The sequence below is a fragment of the Fusarium verticillioides genome, chromosome 11 (assembly GCF_000149555.1).
Source record: "Fusarium verticillioides 7600 chromosome 11, whole genome shotgun sequence".
In the NCBI taxonomy this organism is placed as follows: domain Eukaryota; kingdom Fungi; phylum Ascomycota; class Sordariomycetes; order Hypocreales; family Nectriaceae; genus Fusarium; species Fusarium verticillioides.
Window position 1 is genome coordinate 1,833,958 of NC_031685.1, and position 18,558 is coordinate 1,852,515.

At 48.5% G+C, this 18,558-nt stretch overlaps 8 protein-coding genes across 8 annotated transcripts; 3 read left to right on the top strand and 5 right to left on the bottom strand.

Moving 5' to 3' along the window:
• Positions 1 to 873: 873 nt before the first annotated feature.
• Positions 874 to 1,771, bottom strand: FVEG_10546 (hypothetical protein; the record flags this gene model as incomplete). Its single annotated transcript, XM_018899706.1, has 3 exons — positions 874 to 1,350; positions 1,412 to 1,526; positions 1,570 to 1,771. The coding sequence occupies 3 exons, from the start codon at positions 1,769 to 1,771 to the stop codon at positions 942 to 944; spliced, it is 726 nt and encodes a 241-aa protein (XP_018757820.1). The 3' UTR covers positions 874 to 941.
• A 1,781-nt stretch (positions 1,772 to 3,552) lies between these two features.
• FVEG_10545 (hypothetical protein) lies at positions 3,553 to 5,692 on the top strand (the record flags this gene model as incomplete). The annotated part of the gene is made up of 6 exons (XM_018899705.1): positions 3,553 to 3,657; positions 3,704 to 3,854; positions 3,933 to 3,992; positions 4,049 to 4,315; positions 4,392 to 4,751; positions 4,797 to 5,692. 6 exons carry the CDS (start codon positions 3,553 to 3,555, stop codon positions 5,435 to 5,437), a joined length of 1,584 nt encoding a protein of 527 aa, XP_018757819.1. The 3' UTR covers positions 5,438 to 5,692.
• On the bottom strand, positions 5,376 to 7,697 carry FVEG_10544 (hypothetical protein). Its single transcript, XM_018899704.1, has 4 exons — positions 6,459 to 7,697; positions 6,360 to 6,397; positions 6,085 to 6,298; positions 5,376 to 6,017 (listed from the first exon to the last, which is right to left on the bottom strand). The coding sequence occupies exons 1-4, from the start codon at positions 6,961 to 6,963 to the stop codon at positions 5,830 to 5,832; spliced, it is 945 nt and encodes a 314-aa protein (XP_018757818.1). The 5' UTR covers positions 6,964 to 7,697; the 3' UTR covers positions 5,376 to 5,829.
• A 1,355-nt stretch (positions 7,698 to 9,052) lies between these two features.
• On the top strand, positions 9,053 to 10,867 carry FVEG_10543 (hypothetical protein). The gene has a single exon (XM_018899703.1). The coding sequence runs from the start codon at positions 9,072 to 9,074 to the stop codon at positions 10,812 to 10,814; it is 1,743 nt and encodes a 580-aa protein (XP_018757817.1). The 5' UTR covers positions 9,053 to 9,071; the 3' UTR covers positions 10,815 to 10,867.
• A 204-nt stretch (positions 10,868 to 11,071) lies between these two features.
• Positions 11,072 to 11,863, bottom strand: FVEG_10542 (hypothetical protein; the record flags this gene model as incomplete). Its single annotated transcript, XM_018899702.1, has 1 exon — positions 11,072 to 11,863. One exon carries the CDS (start codon positions 11,861 to 11,863, stop codon positions 11,072 to 11,074), a length of 792 nt encoding a protein of 263 aa, XP_018757816.1.
• Positions 11,864 to 12,610: 747 nt separating this feature from the next.
• Positions 12,611 to 13,454, top strand: FVEG_10541 (hypothetical protein; the record flags this gene model as incomplete). Its single annotated transcript, XM_018899701.1, has 3 exons — positions 12,611 to 13,015; positions 13,069 to 13,275; positions 13,332 to 13,454. The coding sequence occupies 3 exons, from the start codon at positions 12,611 to 12,613 to the stop codon at positions 13,452 to 13,454; spliced, it is 735 nt and encodes a 244-aa protein (XP_018757815.1).
• Positions 13,455 to 15,259: 1,805 nt separating this feature from the next.
• On the bottom strand, positions 15,260 to 17,067 carry FVEG_10540 (hypothetical protein; the record flags this gene model as incomplete). The annotated part of the gene is made up of 4 exons (XM_018899700.1): positions 15,260 to 15,986; positions 16,035 to 16,725; positions 16,774 to 16,804; positions 16,852 to 17,067. The coding sequence occupies 4 exons, from the start codon at positions 17,065 to 17,067 to the stop codon at positions 15,260 to 15,262; spliced, it is 1,665 nt and encodes a 554-aa protein (XP_018757814.1).
• A 645-nt stretch (positions 17,068 to 17,712) lies between these two features.
• Positions 17,713 to 18,514, bottom strand: FVEG_10539 (hypothetical protein; the record flags this gene model as incomplete). Its single annotated transcript, XM_018899699.1, has 3 exons — positions 17,713 to 18,240; positions 18,359 to 18,400; positions 18,461 to 18,514. 3 exons carry the CDS (start codon positions 18,512 to 18,514, stop codon positions 17,713 to 17,715), a joined length of 624 nt encoding a protein of 207 aa, XP_018757813.1.
• Positions 18,515 to 18,558: the final 44 nt, after the last annotated feature.

The following is an 18,558-nucleotide window of genomic DNA, read 5'->3' on the forward strand; positions in this document are numbered from 1 at the left end:
TGTAATCACGGCGTGCACGTATTATCCTCACTCCATCACGCCATCAAAGTGCTCTCCGCAAGTATTTAAATGCTGAGCGCCCTCAGATCAAATATAAAGATCTCATCGTGGCGGTTTTAGTCTTCCAGGGCATCTAAGTTTGTTTTCTGTCGTATTCCATGCATGTCATTAATTTGACTTCACTTATGCGAATGGATTAATTAACGAAAGTCAATCTTGCGCAGCGGCGAGACTATGAAAGTATGCTATTTCCGAGAAAGATTATAGTTCGAGATGATGGAAATACGACAGGGAATTGGATCCTTTGGAACAGTTGCTTCAACGATGATTTTCATCACGCAGTTGAGCAACTCCAGATGACTGTAGGTGCTTGAGGGTGACGGAGAGTTCTCTTGAGATGCAGCCGAAACTAGAGCGGAGAAGAAAATACTCTATCTAGTGACACGGAATTTCTACCGAAGGGTAGCAACTGATATCACTGAATCCTCGGTTCTCGCTGCCGGAGTAAGCTCACAGCCACATCCTCAACGGTCCAGGCGCGTTCGCGGACCTCGCAGTTAAACTACAGAAACAGCATCGATGGCAACCCCTTGTATGAGCAGGGAACGCAGATGAAAGTGCAATACTGCGCTGCGAGAATATATCCACTTCCAAGTTCCGACAGCATCACATGCGTTTGGCATGGCGCAGAAGTCCAAAAAGGCCTTGAATCGTACAGATAAAGAAACATGAGCGCCACGAGAGTGTCTACATATCACTCTGCGGGATCTGTCACAACTCATTCTTCGCTGCATCGTTCAGTGGGCGACGGAGTCACATCTCGTGCGGAGTCATGAATCGCAACTTGCATCGCCAAGATCCAGCATAGGTAGCCTCAAATAAAACCATCGTATATTGAAAAAGAAAGCATCGATCTAGTCCATTACCCATACAGTATACCCTCATTGCGTCAACGACCTCAATGCTCTATTCGGTCGCACCCTCCCATTAGAATGTCGTCGGATCCTATTACAGCTCTGATTCTGAATATGATGATTTCTCGCCGTAGTACGACTAAAGATGGCTCCGCACATATTACACGGGTAAGAGGGCCGCTGGCTGGATTTCTCCTTCTGGTGCCGCTTCAGGTTGCTCAGCGTCGTAAACAACTGCCCGTTACACCCGTGGTCCCAGCACCTGAGATCCTGTGTGTCCCGCTGCTGCTGTGTTCCTGCAGGAGTGGTTACGTTGGTGGTGTTGGCTCGCTTGGATCGGGGGCTGCTGCGGCTGCGTTGATCGTCGTCGGCGCGCGTGTTGGCTGATTGGGCCATCTCTGTCAATGGGGAGATGGGGTAGGAATTGTCACTGCCACTGTACGATAAGATGCTGTTGGTTAGAGAGTGTTTTACGTGAATCGTGCATCTTGGCTCACTTGGCATCGTGATGATCGAATGAGAAGAAATCGTCAAATGTATCGTCGCATAATAGAGGTAGTCGGTTTGAGAATGCATCATCTGTTAGATCTGTTGCGAAATTGAAGTCGTCGGCTGCAAAATCAATGGCTAAAAATAATACGATAAATCAGTTGACCTGCTCCAGAGGTGAAGCTATATGCGACCGCGGGGTTATAGACGGATCTGTTCTGGTACGCACCACTAATATCCGGGTGACGATTAGGTTCAGCACTGTCATTGGGGTGATCAAAGTCCACCGCGGGGAGAAGGGACTGGACACCCGCCATCCAGTCAGCAAAAACTGGCCTGTCTCCGCCGTTCTTTGATGGAGGAAACATTTTTGTTTGTTTGGCCGTTGGTGGCTGAGCAATGCACTGCACAATGAATGTATGTATGTATAAACAGAATATCACGAAAAGAAACAACACATTAATCTTTGGTCTAGTGCTTTGGACCTTCGCGTGAACTCTGTTTATAACGGGCTCATCGTATGATGTGTAACAGCGTGTACAAAGATCGGGGGCACTTGATTGATTAGCTGCCTACGTCAAGCATCTACATACTCGGCCGTCACATTGTTTCTCGAAAGGGCCTGATCGCCAAGCCGGGCTCCATCCGGTAGGTGTCAGATTCATTGATTATTCTGCAGAATGGGTACTTGCAGAATGTCTCTCCTGTCAAAGACGCAGTGTACAACCCCTTCGGCACGTACTGAGCGTTGTATCGATCAAAGTAAAGTTTGAGTTGGCGAAACCTTGGCCCCCGTCGAAAACGATACATACATTGTCCTCTCCAGGACTCTCTCATCATGCATGGGGTGAGATGCAGATGTCCTATTAGCTCGAACCCCGGGCCTCAATAGGATTCTTGCAGGGCAAGAACATACATATGCGTCTCTCTTGTGTCTTGCCATCATGCACAACAAAGTTCAGCGGTTATTAAGTGAGATACAACCTGCCTCTTGTGGGCAAACAGACATGGCTCCCCCTTTGTCTTCCCCGACCTGGGTTAAAGTTGCGCGTCATCTGGACTCTTCCCGGCAATTCGTGCACAAACCGAACCCAGTGGAGCTCCAAACAGTGGGAACGAGTCAGACAGCCGGAGCAGAGCCAGGGATTATATGGCCAATAAGGTTACGCGGCTCTTACAATTAGTGAGCATTTACTTGGCAGAGAGAAGAGCCTCTGTTCCAGAATCGCGCTGGTGTGTGACACAATGTTGAGGCGACTTTTTGTTTTTTTTCGATCAGCAAACAAGAAAAAAAACTGGAACATGCATATACGCACTGCTTAATAAGGCTTACTGCCTCTCTCTTTTGGAGATAGGCTCTTGGTAGGAGCTGAGCCCCAGCCCGTCCCCCCAGAACTTAACTCCTACCGGCGCTGCGGTCATCATGCCCCCCATACCAACCAGAATGCACGCACGTACGCTTATGGATGTCACACCTGGTGAAACAACGGAGTGGTATCCGGATATCGCGTGGCACCTTGATTGGCTTTGTGCTCACCACACGCAGCCCCCCAGTCCCAGGGCACCATGTCTCATCACAAAGGGCTACTCTAGCTGCTGTATTCACCCACCCCACGATTATCCCACTGCGGCGAGTCCCGAGTCTATACTGCAAGGGGACTAATGACTCGGGACTGTTGCATCAGAACTTCCGCCAATAGGTTTCATCGCGAGTTGATTCACCTCTAGTGCGAAATGGAAAGACTATCATGGACGGCACGGAACGGCACGATAGGACATGATCGCTCAGAGATGGATGGATGCACGGCATTCACAACAATTAAAGAAAAATCCCGTAATCCTTCAATCCTCAATCCTGTATTCCAGCAATCCAAGAATCCCACGCAATTAGCATTTGGAACAGCTACTGTTTGTCCGATTTGAGGGTAATTCCACATCAAATCATGTCTACGTGGTAGATTCAAGAAGATAGATGAGAGACTTGACAGCTACAAAAATGTGTGCTTCATCAACCACTATTATAATTCCCAATTCATCGGACCATCGGCATCCATTGACCGCCATATCCCAACTAAAACACAACTAAGCCAAGCCAGCTATGATTCGCGACCTCCAAGGCGTAGTCTCCCTACCTTCGTGGGACATGCCCATGTCGCATATGAAAACCCATTGGCTGCCCTACGCAATCAGAATCTCGAGATCTATCACACCACCGCCTTTACTAATCATCCTGCTGCTGGCTGCATTATCTCCGGTGAGTAATGATCAAGCCACTGGCAACGGCGGCTAACCCGCAATAGGTAATTGGCTATGTCGTCTACTACGCCTTCTTCCATCCTCTGGCCAAGTACCCCGGCCCCTTCTGGGGAAAGTTTACAGGGCTCCGTGCAGCTTACCACGCCTGGATTGGGGATGTACATATTGATATGTGGAAATGCCACGAGAAATATGGTTCGTTTACCCAGCGTTTCATTCGCCTCCCCTTGTCTGCAGTGAGAAGGAAAAAGACATGCTTACGTTCCGCACCAGGGCCATATGTTCGCTACTCGCCAAATTACCTCCTCATGAACACGACTCAGGCATACAAAGGTTATTCCCCTTCGCTTAGACCCTCAAAGTTTATATAATCTGACTGCTATACTTAGATGTCTACGGGCATAACAAGAACGTGCGCAAGAGCCTTGCTTATCTGGCCATGGTCCACAAAACTCCTAGCACCTTCACCCTGATGGATCGGCACGAGCATGCATGGAAAAAGCGGATCTTGAGCCAGAAGCTATCGGATTCAGCCATCCGATCCTTCGAGCCCAAGATCACGGGCATGATTGATCGCTTCTGCCAATACGTCTGTCCCCCCGCTAGCACGGGCAAAGAAAACACCGTGTCGAAGCCCTTCAACATGTCAGAAATGTGTAAGCTCGTCTCCACATTGGTCGCCCTTGTACTTACTATTGGGTCCCCGCTGACAGCACATGTTGTGTTACACAGGCGATTATCTTTTCTTTGACCTTGTTACCTCCATCGTCTTCGGTGAGAACTTCGACTTGATTCGAAGTCCGTGGTACCGTCATATCCCGCCTGCGCTTGCTCGTTCAAATGAGCGTATTAGCGTAATTGTGCAGTGGCCGTATGTTGTGTGGCGGCGTATGGACAAGGTTCTCTTCCGCAATTCCGTGGCTGGACGAAAGGACTTTTTGCGATTTGCTCACAACTTGGTCACCGAGAGAGTGCAACGTGGGTCTGGAGATGATGTCTTGTCTGGCTTACTGGATGCTGCAGACCCAACTACAGGAAACAAACTGACCCAAGATGAAATTGTTGCTGAGAGCATTCTGATGCTCGTAGCTGGTGAGTACCCTCCTGTCAAGATCTACACTCAGCTAACATAATCAGGCTCTGACACTTCATCAACCCTCTTGGCGTCTCTGTTCTTCTATCTTACTAGAAACCCCGACAAGAAGGATCGTCTGACCCGTGAAGTCCGCTCCAAATTTTCAACCCGAGAAGAGATCTGTCTCGGTCCAGCCCTCAACTCTTGTCGCTTCCTCTACGCGTGTATCATGGAATGCTTACGCCTAACGCCCCCAGTTGCAGCAGCACCGTTCCGTGAGGTCCTCAAGGGCGGCATGATCGTCGACGGTCACTACGTTCCTGAAGGCACCAACGTTGGAACTGGACTTTTCAGTATCCAACACAACCAGGAGTACTTCTATAGCCCTTTTGAGTTTATTCCTGAGAGATGGCTATCAGAAGGAAAGAATGCTGGTCCTCACAACCCCGACGCTCATGTTCCTTTCTCCATCGGTCCTCGTGTCTGTCTTGGAAGGGCACTTGCTCACGCTGAACTTAGCCTTGCCATGGCTATCATCTGCTGGAAGATGGACTTCAACGTGGTTGAAAGCATGAAGGACATTGGAGCCGGCAACGAGAATGCCGAGTACGGTAGACACAGGCCAGGAGAGTTCCAGCTGTATGACCATATTACATGTGCACGAAATGGACCAATGGTTGAGTTTAGAGAGAGGTCATTCTGAAGTTATGGAGATACCTAGATCAAACATGAATTTTCCGCATCAGCCGCAACCCCTGCCTCACGATGATCTGTGTCCCTTGCTAGTTCACTTAATAGTCCCGTCGGAACCCTAAGACCGTTGAGAATCTTAGTTGGGAATGCAAGTCATTGAATCAGAACTATAAACAAGGTTCCAGTCTCTGCGGCTCCGCTACACGCACTAATAAGGAGAGTTTGGGGGATCTCAATATGCACTATCAAACCTACCTACACCGACACCTCACTCCCATGATTCCATGTGCTGATATCAACGTAATTCATTGGGCAAATTTCAGTCAGATATGACTGGCGGTAATGCTCACCCGGATCATCGGGCTCTCGGGCTCTAAGCTAGCAGAATTGCAAGGATCCCATCTAAGGACCACCCGCGCGGCCGCTGTAATCCCAGTAGTTATCGCCCTGGGCCCTGCATGTCCCGATGACGCAGTAGTAACCGCCGCCTCGGTTAGACTCGTTTGGTGAGTACATGACAAACGGATCGCCGGTCGAGTCCCAGCCTCCACCAACGGCACAAGAGTCTCGCTCCTTGTTCTGCACGGTATCTATTGGTCAGTTAGTCGATGTGCTTCTTTGTGGGGCCTTGCATGCGAAAACCCTTGTATAACTTACAGGCAGTGTGGGCGGTGTTGTACCAGACGCAAACATCCTCGCCAGCGCTACCGGTGCAGGTGTAGGTGTTTCCAGTGTTCCAGCTCTCGGAGACCGAGAACCCACCGCTGATCCAGCTCACTGGGGTGAGGGTAGCGGTCCAGCCGATGGTATACGAGACGGACTGGGAGTTTCCAACGCTGCAGGACTGTGCGGTTCCACAGTTCACAACTTCCTGCAAGTTGAGCCTCATCAGTGATAGTTCAGAATATGGGGTTCCAGTGGGCCTAGCTTACCGAAAGCTGCTTGTGGAAATAATTCTGGTGGGGGTTGCCTGAACCATCCAGGTTAGTAAACTAGCTCACGGCTTACCATATCCAGAAAGCAGAGCTTACCATCGCCAACTAGGGACGTCCTAGTCAAGACTGAGCAAGCCGGGGGATCGTTGATAGGATTAGCCTCGCGCTTTGCAAAGCCCGATGCCGAACCCTTGGAGCTCAAGAGCCGGAGAGCACCCTTAGCCTCATCCTTGTCATGGCAGTTGTCCTCGATCTTTGCCTTGTTGGGCTTCCAGTCAAGTCCAGAACACTCGACAACGGTTGCTTGAGCGCTAAACTTCTTGGTGCAGATCGGGCCTCCCGAGTACTTTGCCTTGGAGTGGACGAGGTACCTTTTAGCGCCGACGGTAAAGTTCCCAAAGCCGTTCTCATCGACATCTGTAAAGTCAATGCTGCTGGGGGCGTCAGAGATGAAACTTGAGCAGCTTTGGGCCAGCAGGGTTGAGCCGTCGTATACGCTAAGTGCGGTTTGAGTGGATGCTTTGGCGTGTTTCCAAACGATCTGTACATCTGCACTTACAGCGGTTGCTGCTAGTGCCAACGCAATGGGAAGGGGACGCATGGTGATAGAGTTCAAGGGTAGTCTGAAGGAAGTAGAGTTTGAAGCTTGATGAAATTTGTCTTGGCAGAAGACAACTCTTTCTTTATATACTCAACTACAGTCAGACTTCGTCGGAGCTGGACACCGTTTTTGAGCATGATCAGCACATTTCTTTCTCATTTCCTTGATGCTCAACATCACCGTCATTACAGCAATCCTTCTCGTCGTTTAGATAACCAAGGCTGAGGGATAAAAGCGATCCCATCATCAACGTCGTGGTGATAGTGGAGCTAGATGTACAAGCCACCAAAGGATCCAGCCTAACTACAACAGCCTTGGCAGCTCAACTGCCGATCGGGCTTTTGATAGTCCCGCGCTAGATCCTCCAGTTTCACGATATTCGGCTGCCTAGACATGTCCTTCCCGATCAAGGCAAATTCACTCCATGACGTTGAGGGCGATCTTGGATCGTCAGATGTTAGTGAGCCCATAAATGGAAAAGGTGGCGTGGCACAGGCACTCAGCCTTGTGAGGGTGCTGTACACCGAGTGACCCGTGCACGATCCTTTGGTGGACGGGCCGGCTACACGGCATATTTAGTGCAATCGAGCGAATGAGATGTTGTGCTAGGCGAGATCATGAGTGATGGCGAAGATTACGGAGAGTCCGTGGAGAGATTGTGCGAAATAGTAGTATCGATACAACGGTGCATGACTTGCGTTGCTATGCAAGGAATCGATATAGGTTGTGAATTCATCTATTAAAGTTTCCACGCGTGACAGCTGACGTTTTGATGCAACGCTGGGGTTATTTCCCTTATCTGATAGTATTCCCACCGACTCCCGCGGGCCGCGAATCGGCTCCAACAGCGCCGTGGTAGTGGAGCTGTCAGTGGATAATCGTTTATGTTCGGAGTACAGCGCATCAAACCTCTTCGGAGCCGAATGTCCGTCCTAACGTTCTCTTCGTTAAACCTTAATATCCCGGAAATACTTGGCGGGACTGGGGGTGATTTGGGGCTAAACCGAAAGAGAAGGTGATACAGATCGTGTCGACATGGTTATGGACCAAGGATGAGACTTGCATTTGGAATACTGGTGCCTGTTGCTTAATGTCGCGAATGAACCAATTATGTGGCTGGCAGCGCGTGAGTTGTCAACAGGCTAGGAGAGGAAAGAAAACTCAGGACCTTGATCCAAAATGACAAAAAGACTTAAGTAGCTTGGCCTAAGTTTAGAATATCTTTTGCCAAGCTTATTTTGACACCCCTTATCAAGGTCCTTACATTTTCTTGTTCCCTAATGACAGGAATGATCCTTGGGCTATGCATGAACACTAAACCAACAATTGGTCAGGGTGTTAAGATCGAATTGAAGGATCAAGTCGAGGGTGATTAATGATACAATAACTCGGAATCATGAGAGGTCGGAAATGATTCCGGAAAGCTTGAGTCAAGCGAAAGCCAAAGTGCACACTCCAAATACGATTCAACCAATTGTATGAAGGCAGAACGGTTTTACCACGTTTAAATTCAAGGCTTGACTTTAGCGATTACCAGACAAATTTAGATAAAAATCTGCAGTAGGTGAATTAATAAGAGAAAGAATACAACATATCTACTAGTAGAGAATAGATAAGGTTTAATGGTGATGAGTTGTGCAGCAACATCATCTAGGAACTGCAATTACCCTAAACCTCGTTATGATACTCCGTAATTCGTTGTCGTTGGTGGACCTCTCTCCAATGCTGTCTATTGGCTGGTGCTAAAGATATATTCATAAAGTCGCGAGATCCAAGCCAGCCACTGGGTAAGGGCTGTGAGAATTGGGTTAGCCCAACACAGAGCGGATCCCAACTTGAGTAACCCGCCTGTCAGACTGAATTCCATGAGTTAACTACAAACAACATATCTTGGTGAATCACTGAGATAGTAATGCGTGACACGCAAGCCGTAGCATGAGACGTAATATACCATCTGTGCGATTGACAGTAGTCATGTCAGAAAATAGGGCTGACCAGCCAGGCGAAACCGCGAATGAAATCGCCAACCCCGCTGCCGGTAAAATGATTCACCGACAACTTTATGCCGCTGTCAATACTCAACAGTCTCCTCACAGCATATAAGCATCATGATAAACAGAAAGATCCCTCTAGCATCTTATCTCTTCACACGCCTCAGACAAGCAGGTACAAGACGCGTATATGGCGTTCCAGGCGACTTCACCCTCCGAGCTCTCGACCATCTACCGCGTTCAGGGCTCAAGTTTGTCGGATGCTGCAATGAATTGGACGCCGGATACGCAGCAGATGGGTATGCTCGAGCCCAACGTCATCGCAAAGGATCTGGAATTGGAGCATTGATAACGACCTATGGCGTTGGAGAGCTAAGTGCGGCTAATGCGGTCGCTGGAAGTTATGCGGAGTACTTGCCAGTTGTTCACATCGTCGGAACGCCCTCGCGACGCGCAAGACAAGTTTCTTGTTCGTCTGTGGGCGGGAACAAACCACATTTGCACATTCATCATACGATGGCGGACTCCAGAGTTGGGGTCTATCGCGAGATTGCGGAGAAGTTTACTGTTGCGCAGCTTGATCTTGCTGAGACGACGGCGGAGGAGGTGCCGGCTCAGATTGACAGGGTTCTGTCCCAGGCGCTACATCATAGCCGGCCGGTCTACATAGAGATGCCCTCAGATGTTGTAGAGACGGAAATATTGTCAGACAAGCTGGATGATCCGATAGACCCGAACCCCAACACGGTTCGAAACCTTGACGCTGGCAAAATGGCACAGAATCTCCTGCAGAAGCTCTATTCAGCGAAGCGACCTCTTATTCTAGTTGATCGAGCTGAAGGTGCAGAAACCATCAGGCAAGAAATCAACGAATTCGTTCAAAAGTCAGGCATTCCTACAGTGTCTTTGCCATCAGGAGCCAGCATGGTGGACAGTTCGCTGCCCAACTACTTCGGCGTTTACTCAGGCTCTATCGGAACGGTTGACCTGACGTCAGAAGTCAAGTCAGCGGACCTTATATTGGCCCTTGGATGCCAATTCTCTGATACGCAAACCCTCGGTTGGGAGGTGTTACCAGAACGAAACGTCATGACTCTCATTGGCAGGAACCATATCGAGGATGAGCCTGTCAACGTCCAACATGTTCTCAAGAAGATGTTTGAGGAGCTTGATAGCACCCGGCTGCCACTCCAAGATACATCCTCATGGGGAGACTTTCGAAACCAACCGCAGTTCGAGGTGTATCCGAAGGCTTATATCATCCAAGATGAGTTCTATATCCACCTGAACAAACACCTACAGCCCAACGACACAGTCATCCTCGGCAACGCGACACCAATCATAGGAGGCCGCGACTTGGTCCTCCCGCCATCTTCCCAGCTGATCGCATCAGGAATGTGGTTCTCAATCGGTCACATGCTCCCGGCCGCTCTTGGAGTCTCGCAAGCAAAGGCAGTCATGAAGTCAAGAGGTCGGACGATTCTTCTCGACGGTGATGGGAGCTTCCAGATGACGGCTCAAGAACTCAGCACTATTATTCACCAGCGTGCTAACGTGATTATATTTATTATCAACAACAGCGGCTACACGTATGAGAGGTATATCCATGGAATGAATGAAGCGTATAACGATGTGGCGTCGTGGAACTATAGTGCTGCCCCGCTGTTATTTGGGGACGCGCCAGCGAATTATCCTATTCAATCTTGTAAAGTGAGGAATATGGAAGAATTGGATGAGGTTCTTAACTCCGAGGGTTTCATCAAGGGCAAGGGTCTGACCCTTGTTGATGTTGAGATGGATATGTATGATATCTCGGAAAAAGCCAAGGTTTTATTTGAGTTGGCTGGAAAGCAGCTGTGATAGAGTATTTAGAGACATCCATATGCGCCTGCTGAAAAATATCTATCGCAGCCAAGCTTGTTATACTTTAAACAAAAAAACATCACTTCTCTAGAGCTTCCAAATCAGGAGCGTGAGGTAAGTAATAATGCTTGAATCTCAATTTGCGCATTAAATAAAAAGTTGACTATGTACATGAAACTCTATATCTACCAATGCATGAACAATATATCTACCAGTGAAATCATAACGAGAAGCAAACCACGTCAATCCCCAACCTAGTTCAGAAGCTCGCTAAGATCTCGCTTAGCGTTCCTCTTGATACCGCACTTGTTGAGGCAAGCATCAATACCAAGAGCAATGTTCGCAGGAATATGAGCACGGAAAGACTCAATATCCTTTCCATCAATAGTCTGTACACCACCGAGCGTAGCCTGCACAACATCCCCGTTAAGAGCAAAGAAGTTCTGAGCAACCTGGTTCACACCAGGATCAGCGCTGTCGAAAGCAGCGACAAACACAGCATCTTCGCAATCAGGGTTGAATTCTTGATGAATAGCGCCCTGGGGAAACACGGACATCTGGAATGTATCCATCGTGTTGGCGATAGGCTTGGCACCGTTCTCGACTACGAAGTTTGTGACGAGACGGCCTTTAACGATGATGTTGAGCTCTGTTGCTCGGTTGTGGACGTGAGCTGTGTTCATGCCACAGGGTCCGAGGAAGGCGACTGTCATGGAGGCGCCGTTTCCGATCAGAGCGGGCATGGTGAGGGCCGTAGCTGACACGGACCTGCCGCCTTTGCCGGTAGCTTCTCCGGCTCCGGTGGCGGCCTTGAAGTCAAAGACGAAATCGCCAGGTTGGTTGAGGAGCTTGACGCGCTCGGCTTGAGTTGGGGCAGTGATGATCTTGGAGATGAGGTCTCGGTCTCCACTGCGTGTGTTGATGGGTACGATGGGAGGGAGCATGTCATCGATGCTGTCACCTCGAGTATGAATAGAAGATGATTGGGCAGCCCGAGGAGCGGCGAGGGCAGAGCCGGCGAGAAGAAGGATAGATAAGAATTGCATTTTGATGGATATACGATGTGATTTAGAGATTCAGAGGAGTAAAATCAAGATATTCAGCTGGAGATGTTTCTGATGCTGTTGAGACTGAGTTGCTGAAGTTGTTGGTGATGATATTTTCTTTTCGCGGTGCTATACTCGTCCTTATATCTATCTTTCCTCATCTAACGAGCATCCGAGATTCCTTTCGCGTTAGTACGCGTATTTCGGACAATCACTTGACAGCTGTAAGCAGTAATGCATTAGTTCAAAATGTCATCTGGTCGCCGACCATAAGGCTAGACACAGCCGCACTTAATTATAAACATTTTCGCACCCCAACCAATCAAGCATCTCCATTTCTGCTGACCGATCACTCAGCCTCCGCCAAAAGGAATGCTTCATATGGAGCTAAGGCATTTTAAAATAGCTGGCAACTCGCTAAAAAGACATGTTGAATAATCAGGGCTAATTTACTAGCCCCAAGAGGCTAGAACAGGCCAGCATTTAATTCCTTATGCTTAGATATAAGGATTATGATTGTTGTTAGGGCTCACAGTCAGCTTACTACGGACGAAATTAGTATAAAATGATTGGCTGTTCGAGGAGGCGGTGTCGGCGAGGGCTGACAGGATTACATTGTATGACATTTTTGCAAAAGTTCTTTTACTCATGAAGCCCGCTTAGTTCACGATATAAGAGGATTGAGGCCCCGTGCAAGTGTCTATTTGAAGAAACTAAACCACGCTTACATCGTTGACACTATTCATCATGGATCTCAGTGCACCTTCTGGTTATGAGTCTTACTCTAACCGGCTCGACCCTCACGATGAATTCGACAACGGATATGTTGAAAAGAGTCCTCGTCCTGTTTCTGATACACAGAGACTTCTGGAGCAGCGCCGTGCGCCGCAGACCAAGGGCGCGAGTATCTTTGACACCATCAGGCTGGCCCTGCGTGTTCTCATTCTTCTGATTGATCTCAGCATTCTGAGCCTGCTCATCCATGGAGTTACGGTCTGGAAGACAACGAATAACTCTGTGGATAGGAATGAGGATGGCTGGGTTAGAACCCGTTGGGCTTCGATCAAGATGCTCTCGACGTGGTTGATGCTAGCTATCGCGGCCTTTGCATCCTTTATTCAGATTGTGGCTTTAGCGACGCGTCTCAGCTTTGTAAGTTCTTGGTTAAGTGATACTTGCTTGAAGCTGGTCTGACAAGAAGATAGTTCCGCTCTATGCGCGACGGTTTGATCCATACCAGCACCCTCCTCGCAAGCTCTGGTGTTGTCATCGCAGGTTGGATCGCCGCAACTATTTACTTCATCGTCGATAAGGAAGTTCTTCAAAATAACCACTGGGACCTCTGGTCTTGGTCATGCCGAAACAGCTCACGACAGAGCTATATTCCCTGGGCTGGCCTATGTACGGAGCTGGTAAGTTAAGCATCGAATCAGTCCATACTTCACGTATGTTAATTATTGCCTTATAGTCTTATACCTTTATTGCCGGCCTTGTTGTTATAGTATTGGAGATTATTAGCTTGGTTCTGTTCATTATTGCATTACGAGGGATCAACATCCTGGGAAAGTATAACAGAGCTAGCTTGGGTTAGTTCTATAGTCGGCTGTTCTCAAGAATAGTAGCTATGATATGTTTACGCGCGGCGTTGAGTCTGGTACGTGACGCCTCGGTAATATTGAGTAGTACATCAGCCGTGGGTGGGATGTCGGTAGGCATAGAAGCGTCATGGGACTATAATATAAACACCATTAAAAGTTCCTTGTATTCTACATCAGTTGTTTCTGTCATCATTAGGCTTCCTTGAGTACATTTAATTTGGTATTCTACTCTTTAAACCAACAGTTATCTACTGTCGGGGTTGCTTGAAAGGGGGGTTAGGTAAGCTGAACTGCCTGTTGACTTCGCCGGTACCTTGGTTGAGGCAATGGAGAGTCTTCTGTTTTCTTACGTAGGCTAAACTCAGTACCTAAATCTATCCTAGGATATCCTAAAGTTGTTATAAGACTCACTATAAGCTCCTAAAGATTTAAGATAGACTTCTTGAAGTTTAGAGGACTGTAGATCTAAACCAAGCTGGCTTTCTGTAATGAATCCTTTTTTTTAAAAAAAGAAAATAGATGTGTTTACCTCCTCTAGGTTGGTAACGTCAGATCTACTGTATAATCAACAGCAGGGGCACGTCATGTCCGCTTATTCGATATGAGATCCCCTAGCACCGAATCATTCTAGGGAGCTACCATTCACATCCAGCCCTGATGATAATGTCACTTGTCCTCCACATCCCTCAAGACCCAGGTAGATGCCCTCCATGTACTCCGTAAATAATGCCGCTAATAGCTTCTTTGGATGAACTTGGACTGTAGTACGTTTTGTCCGAGGCTGTACTCTTTCTTTCCGATTCCATCGTCTCCCCTTTCAACACTTGGTCGGAAGTTTACTCCATCACCCCCATCCGACACCCCCTCGTTTCATCTCTGCCGCTTGCTAACTTCACCCTATTCTGATACCAGAAGGCTGGGGCCTTTTCGGAATGTGGCAAGGCTTCGTCATGCTGCTTAGTCGGTGTGCTCTTATCCCAGTCCGTATTACCTATCGTGATCGTGGTGTCAAGGCTGGTATGTAACACTTCGGGACTGCCAAGAACCCTATTGAAAGCGAGTACGATGCCTATATCGACAAGCCTGTGGGCCAGTCTCAAGGGCAAGGTGATAAGCCTAGTCCACTTCGAAGATGGATGGTCCCAATATCGATATGCCTTCATCCTTTCATACCCATGTCAACATTATAAATCTTCATTGGTCCACCATCATGCACATCCATGAGTCGCCAGAACCCCGACTCAGCGGACTTTCGCTGGATGTCCGTCGACCGTTGCATCGTCGTCGCAAGCCTCTCTGTATCCTTCGACATGGAGTCGTCGCTTTCGCTAAGTCTCTTGGCGATAGTGAGATGCGAGGCCGTTTTATCCACGGGAGATTGGCATTCAAGAGTCGGAAGCCGCGGAACTCGCTAAGGATATGGAGTGCGTGGCCTCGCTACGGAGTAGATCTCATAGGTTGGACCCTTGAATCCAGGGTCTTGAATCGTTAGCGTTGAAGTTTAAACTACCTGGAAGAGAGATCCTAGCTGCCTAGGTCCAGAGGTGATTGCCGAGATCCTTGAAGAGTGAAAGATACACCCCGAGAGCTAACTATGGGGTGATTAAGGCGGTCAGTGATACAGAGTAAGTGGTGTGAAGATATCTGTATCGAGCACGCTCCACCGACAGTTGTACAAGGCTAATGCTAGGTATGTCATGGCTCTAATCAGCACAACGATATCCCCTTCTCTCTCAATCACACAGTACTCTCAGTTGCAACCAGCACTCTTCTCCAAACAAGTCATGCCCTTTCCATATCAAGCCTTGTTCTTACCAAAGTTGTCTGCAGCATCATTCGCCTCCATGATAGCCTGTCTTGCACCAGCCCACGGTTTCCTCCCCCGCCCAGTGTCAAACAATCTCAAAACATGAGCTGACAGAATCCCAGTCATCAGCTTATTATACAATTCTCTATCCTTCCACCAAAGCTTCCAGCATCTCGCGTTAGTCCAATTTCCCAAATGATCATAAAGACCTGTCCCAGCGACATCATTCAACCACTTGTCAAATTCCCTGTGGCCAATGACACCAGTGAACTTGACATCACCGCCCTTACTCAACTTGACGATATTTTCAATAAAGGCATCGGCGTCTTTGTTCATCTCTACGGGAGAGGGCATTGGATACTTATCTCCCCAGAGCTGAGCTAGTGCCATGGTCATCAAGTCGTATAGCTGCCAGGCTGGTCGCTTCGCCAATGTTGTTCCAAGGAAGGCTAACTGGTGAGGACACTGGATTGACATGAAGCCTCGGTATAGGCGAGCGACACGTCTGTCAGTTGTGTAATGGGGTTGAAGCTTGGCAAATGAGCTGGGCGATAGATCTACGTTGTAGGGGTCGTAGTCTTTGGGGATGAATGAAGCCAAGTCAGGCGATAGCCCAGTGCAGAAGAGTATCAGATCAATGTCGGTGGCTTCACTGCCGTCAACGAACTTGACCGACTTGGGGCCATTGATCTCTGCAATGCCCGGAGCACTTCGTAGTCTGCCTTATGTCAGTGTGAAAGTAAGATGATAAATGCTGGTGACGAACCTTCCGCTCAAGAAATAACCAGCCAAGTCATCGCTGACAGTCGGTATCATGTGTTTCGGCCCAGGCATCTTGCGCCCATCTGTAAAAGCGGGATGCGACGACAGGCCTGGAAAGTTGTCTTGTTGAATCTTCTTCAACTCGCTGAAGAAGATGATGGACATGAGCCATGCATTCACCTCTTGCAGAAAAAAGATCAATTGAAGCAGGCGAAATGAGAGAGTAAACTCCAAGACCTTGTTGTCCTTGGTGATGCGAGGTAAAATGAGAACCTTTTGTCGATGCGACACGATGAGTTTATTCGCGCCCGCTCTATGAAAGCCAGAAATGGAATCTGCAGCTGTGCTTCCAAGACCAACGACGAGAACATTCTTGCCCTTGTACTTGGCCGGGTTCTTGAAGGCTTGGGAATGGAGTACTTCACCCTTGAAACCCTCAATGCCTTTGACGTGGGGGATCGATGGCTTGCTGAATGATCCCGTGGCGAGGATCAATCGTTCAAATGTGTCTTCTTGGATGCCAGCATCGGGTTTGCTGCTGGAGCGATATGAAATGCGCCACATCTTGGAGGTTTCATCGCGGGAAACACCGACGACTTCTGTGCCGAATTTGATGTGATGAATGAGCTTGAACTCTTTGGCGTATGATTGGAAGTAGTCTTCAATCTGTTCGCCGGTTGGATACATGGGATATGCTGTAAATGTCAGCGTGAATCAGTAAGTGGGCGACAAGATTGGCTTACATTCTGGCATGGGAAAGTCGGTCATGACGCCCTGTAACTGTCAGTACCTCACCAATTGTCAATTTTTGGCAGACATACCGTAAGCTTTGATGTGTTGGTGATAGTCCCAGGCAATACACAAGTCTGTGTAGTATCAGACGTGATATGCCACAAACCGCCAACATACTCATTCCGCTCAAAAGTGGTAACTTCAAAGCCCTCTTCAACAAAGTTCTTAGTCGCGATCAAACCCAATGGACCAGCGCCCACGATCGCGACCCTCTTTCGCAAGCCATCAGAGCCAAGGTTCATCATTGTGCAGTTGGCCTGGAGTATCGCTTGCAAGAAGAAATTGATCAATACGACCAAGGGGGGGTTCTTTAGGCTGGCATACAACATTACAATATTCTATATATACAACAGCACTTCGGGATGCGAATTTGCCAGTTCGTCCGCACAGGGAGCAACTCTCAGTGAGAAACCACCGAGAATGGCGCTATAGGGCACAAGAAATGGCTTGGCTGCGTCAGCGTGCGCCTGGAAGTCGCTTTTCTCAGGTCATTTCGGGGATCGGACATCGATTTGGCCGCTATTTTGTTGGGGAGCACATAATCCGCCAATCCCAATGATCCTGCAGATTGGCCTCAGAATCCCGTAATCCCGCAATCCTACTCCTGTCATCCCGCAGAAGTCGCCGTCTGCATGTCGGGAAGACGTTAGATCGGCTGCATTTACAGCAGGTATTGGCCACAGTCAGTGAATGAGCCACTGAGTCGCTTCTACCATAGCGCTGTTGCCCCCATGCCATGGTAACTTCAGCGCATCAGACCACTATAGTGTCCCCTGGAGAACGCTCCACAGGGTCTGTAGGGCAGTCAATGACTTCCAATTCAGTGAGACCAGCATTGAGCGTACCTCGTGAGGGATATTTACAGGTTGATGGCATTGTCTTCTTCGATCTCAAGCGACATAATCGTACAGAATACGCGCAGTCTCACTAACACTCCCCTTCCGAAACGCAACGCGCGCCATCCATCTCCCCTTCTGAACCCCCCAAACCTGCTCATTCTGCCACGGCTCAGCGCCACCAGGCCCGGCACTCTTGATGCTAATCCGAACAACCTTTGACGACTTTTCATCATAACCCTCCCAGCCTTGCTTAAGAAACTCAGTGACCTCTCCAATACTGTTGCGCTCCTTCATCAATTCCTCAAGGGTGCACATCCAAATGCGACTCTTTGTCTTGCCAATCATGGGCTCGTCTTTTTCCTGCTCGACACCATCCATGACGCGAACGTCGGTGTTGTCGGTTTGGAAACCAACGGCTCGTAGAGGTGCAGCGCCGATGATGCCGAGACCCATGACGGAGGATGTGAGCTTGAAGCGGTAGGGTGAGGATGCATTGCTTGGATCAACGGGTTCCACGATGATGTGAATCTTGATCTTGGCTATGCTTATGACTTTGCGGATGGCATATGGGACGCCTTGCTATACTCATTTGAATGATAATTAGTTAGATTTTGAGGTTTATGCAAGAGTCAATAATAGCTCAGATTGATGCCTGGAGAACTGGGTAGAGATTGTCGATCCAACCTAAGTTTCTTACCAAGGCTTGAATTGGGTCTTGAGAATCGCTCTCTTGGTTGTTCTATATCTCATCAGTATATGCTTATTCTCTGCGTGAAATAGAGTAGTCATAAAGACGAACTTGCATAAACACAGCATCGAAGTTTGGCAGAGCCAAATCCGTCGGTACAGTCATGGTGTCGTCTATTGCAAATTGATTTGTAGGGTTTCGAGATTCAT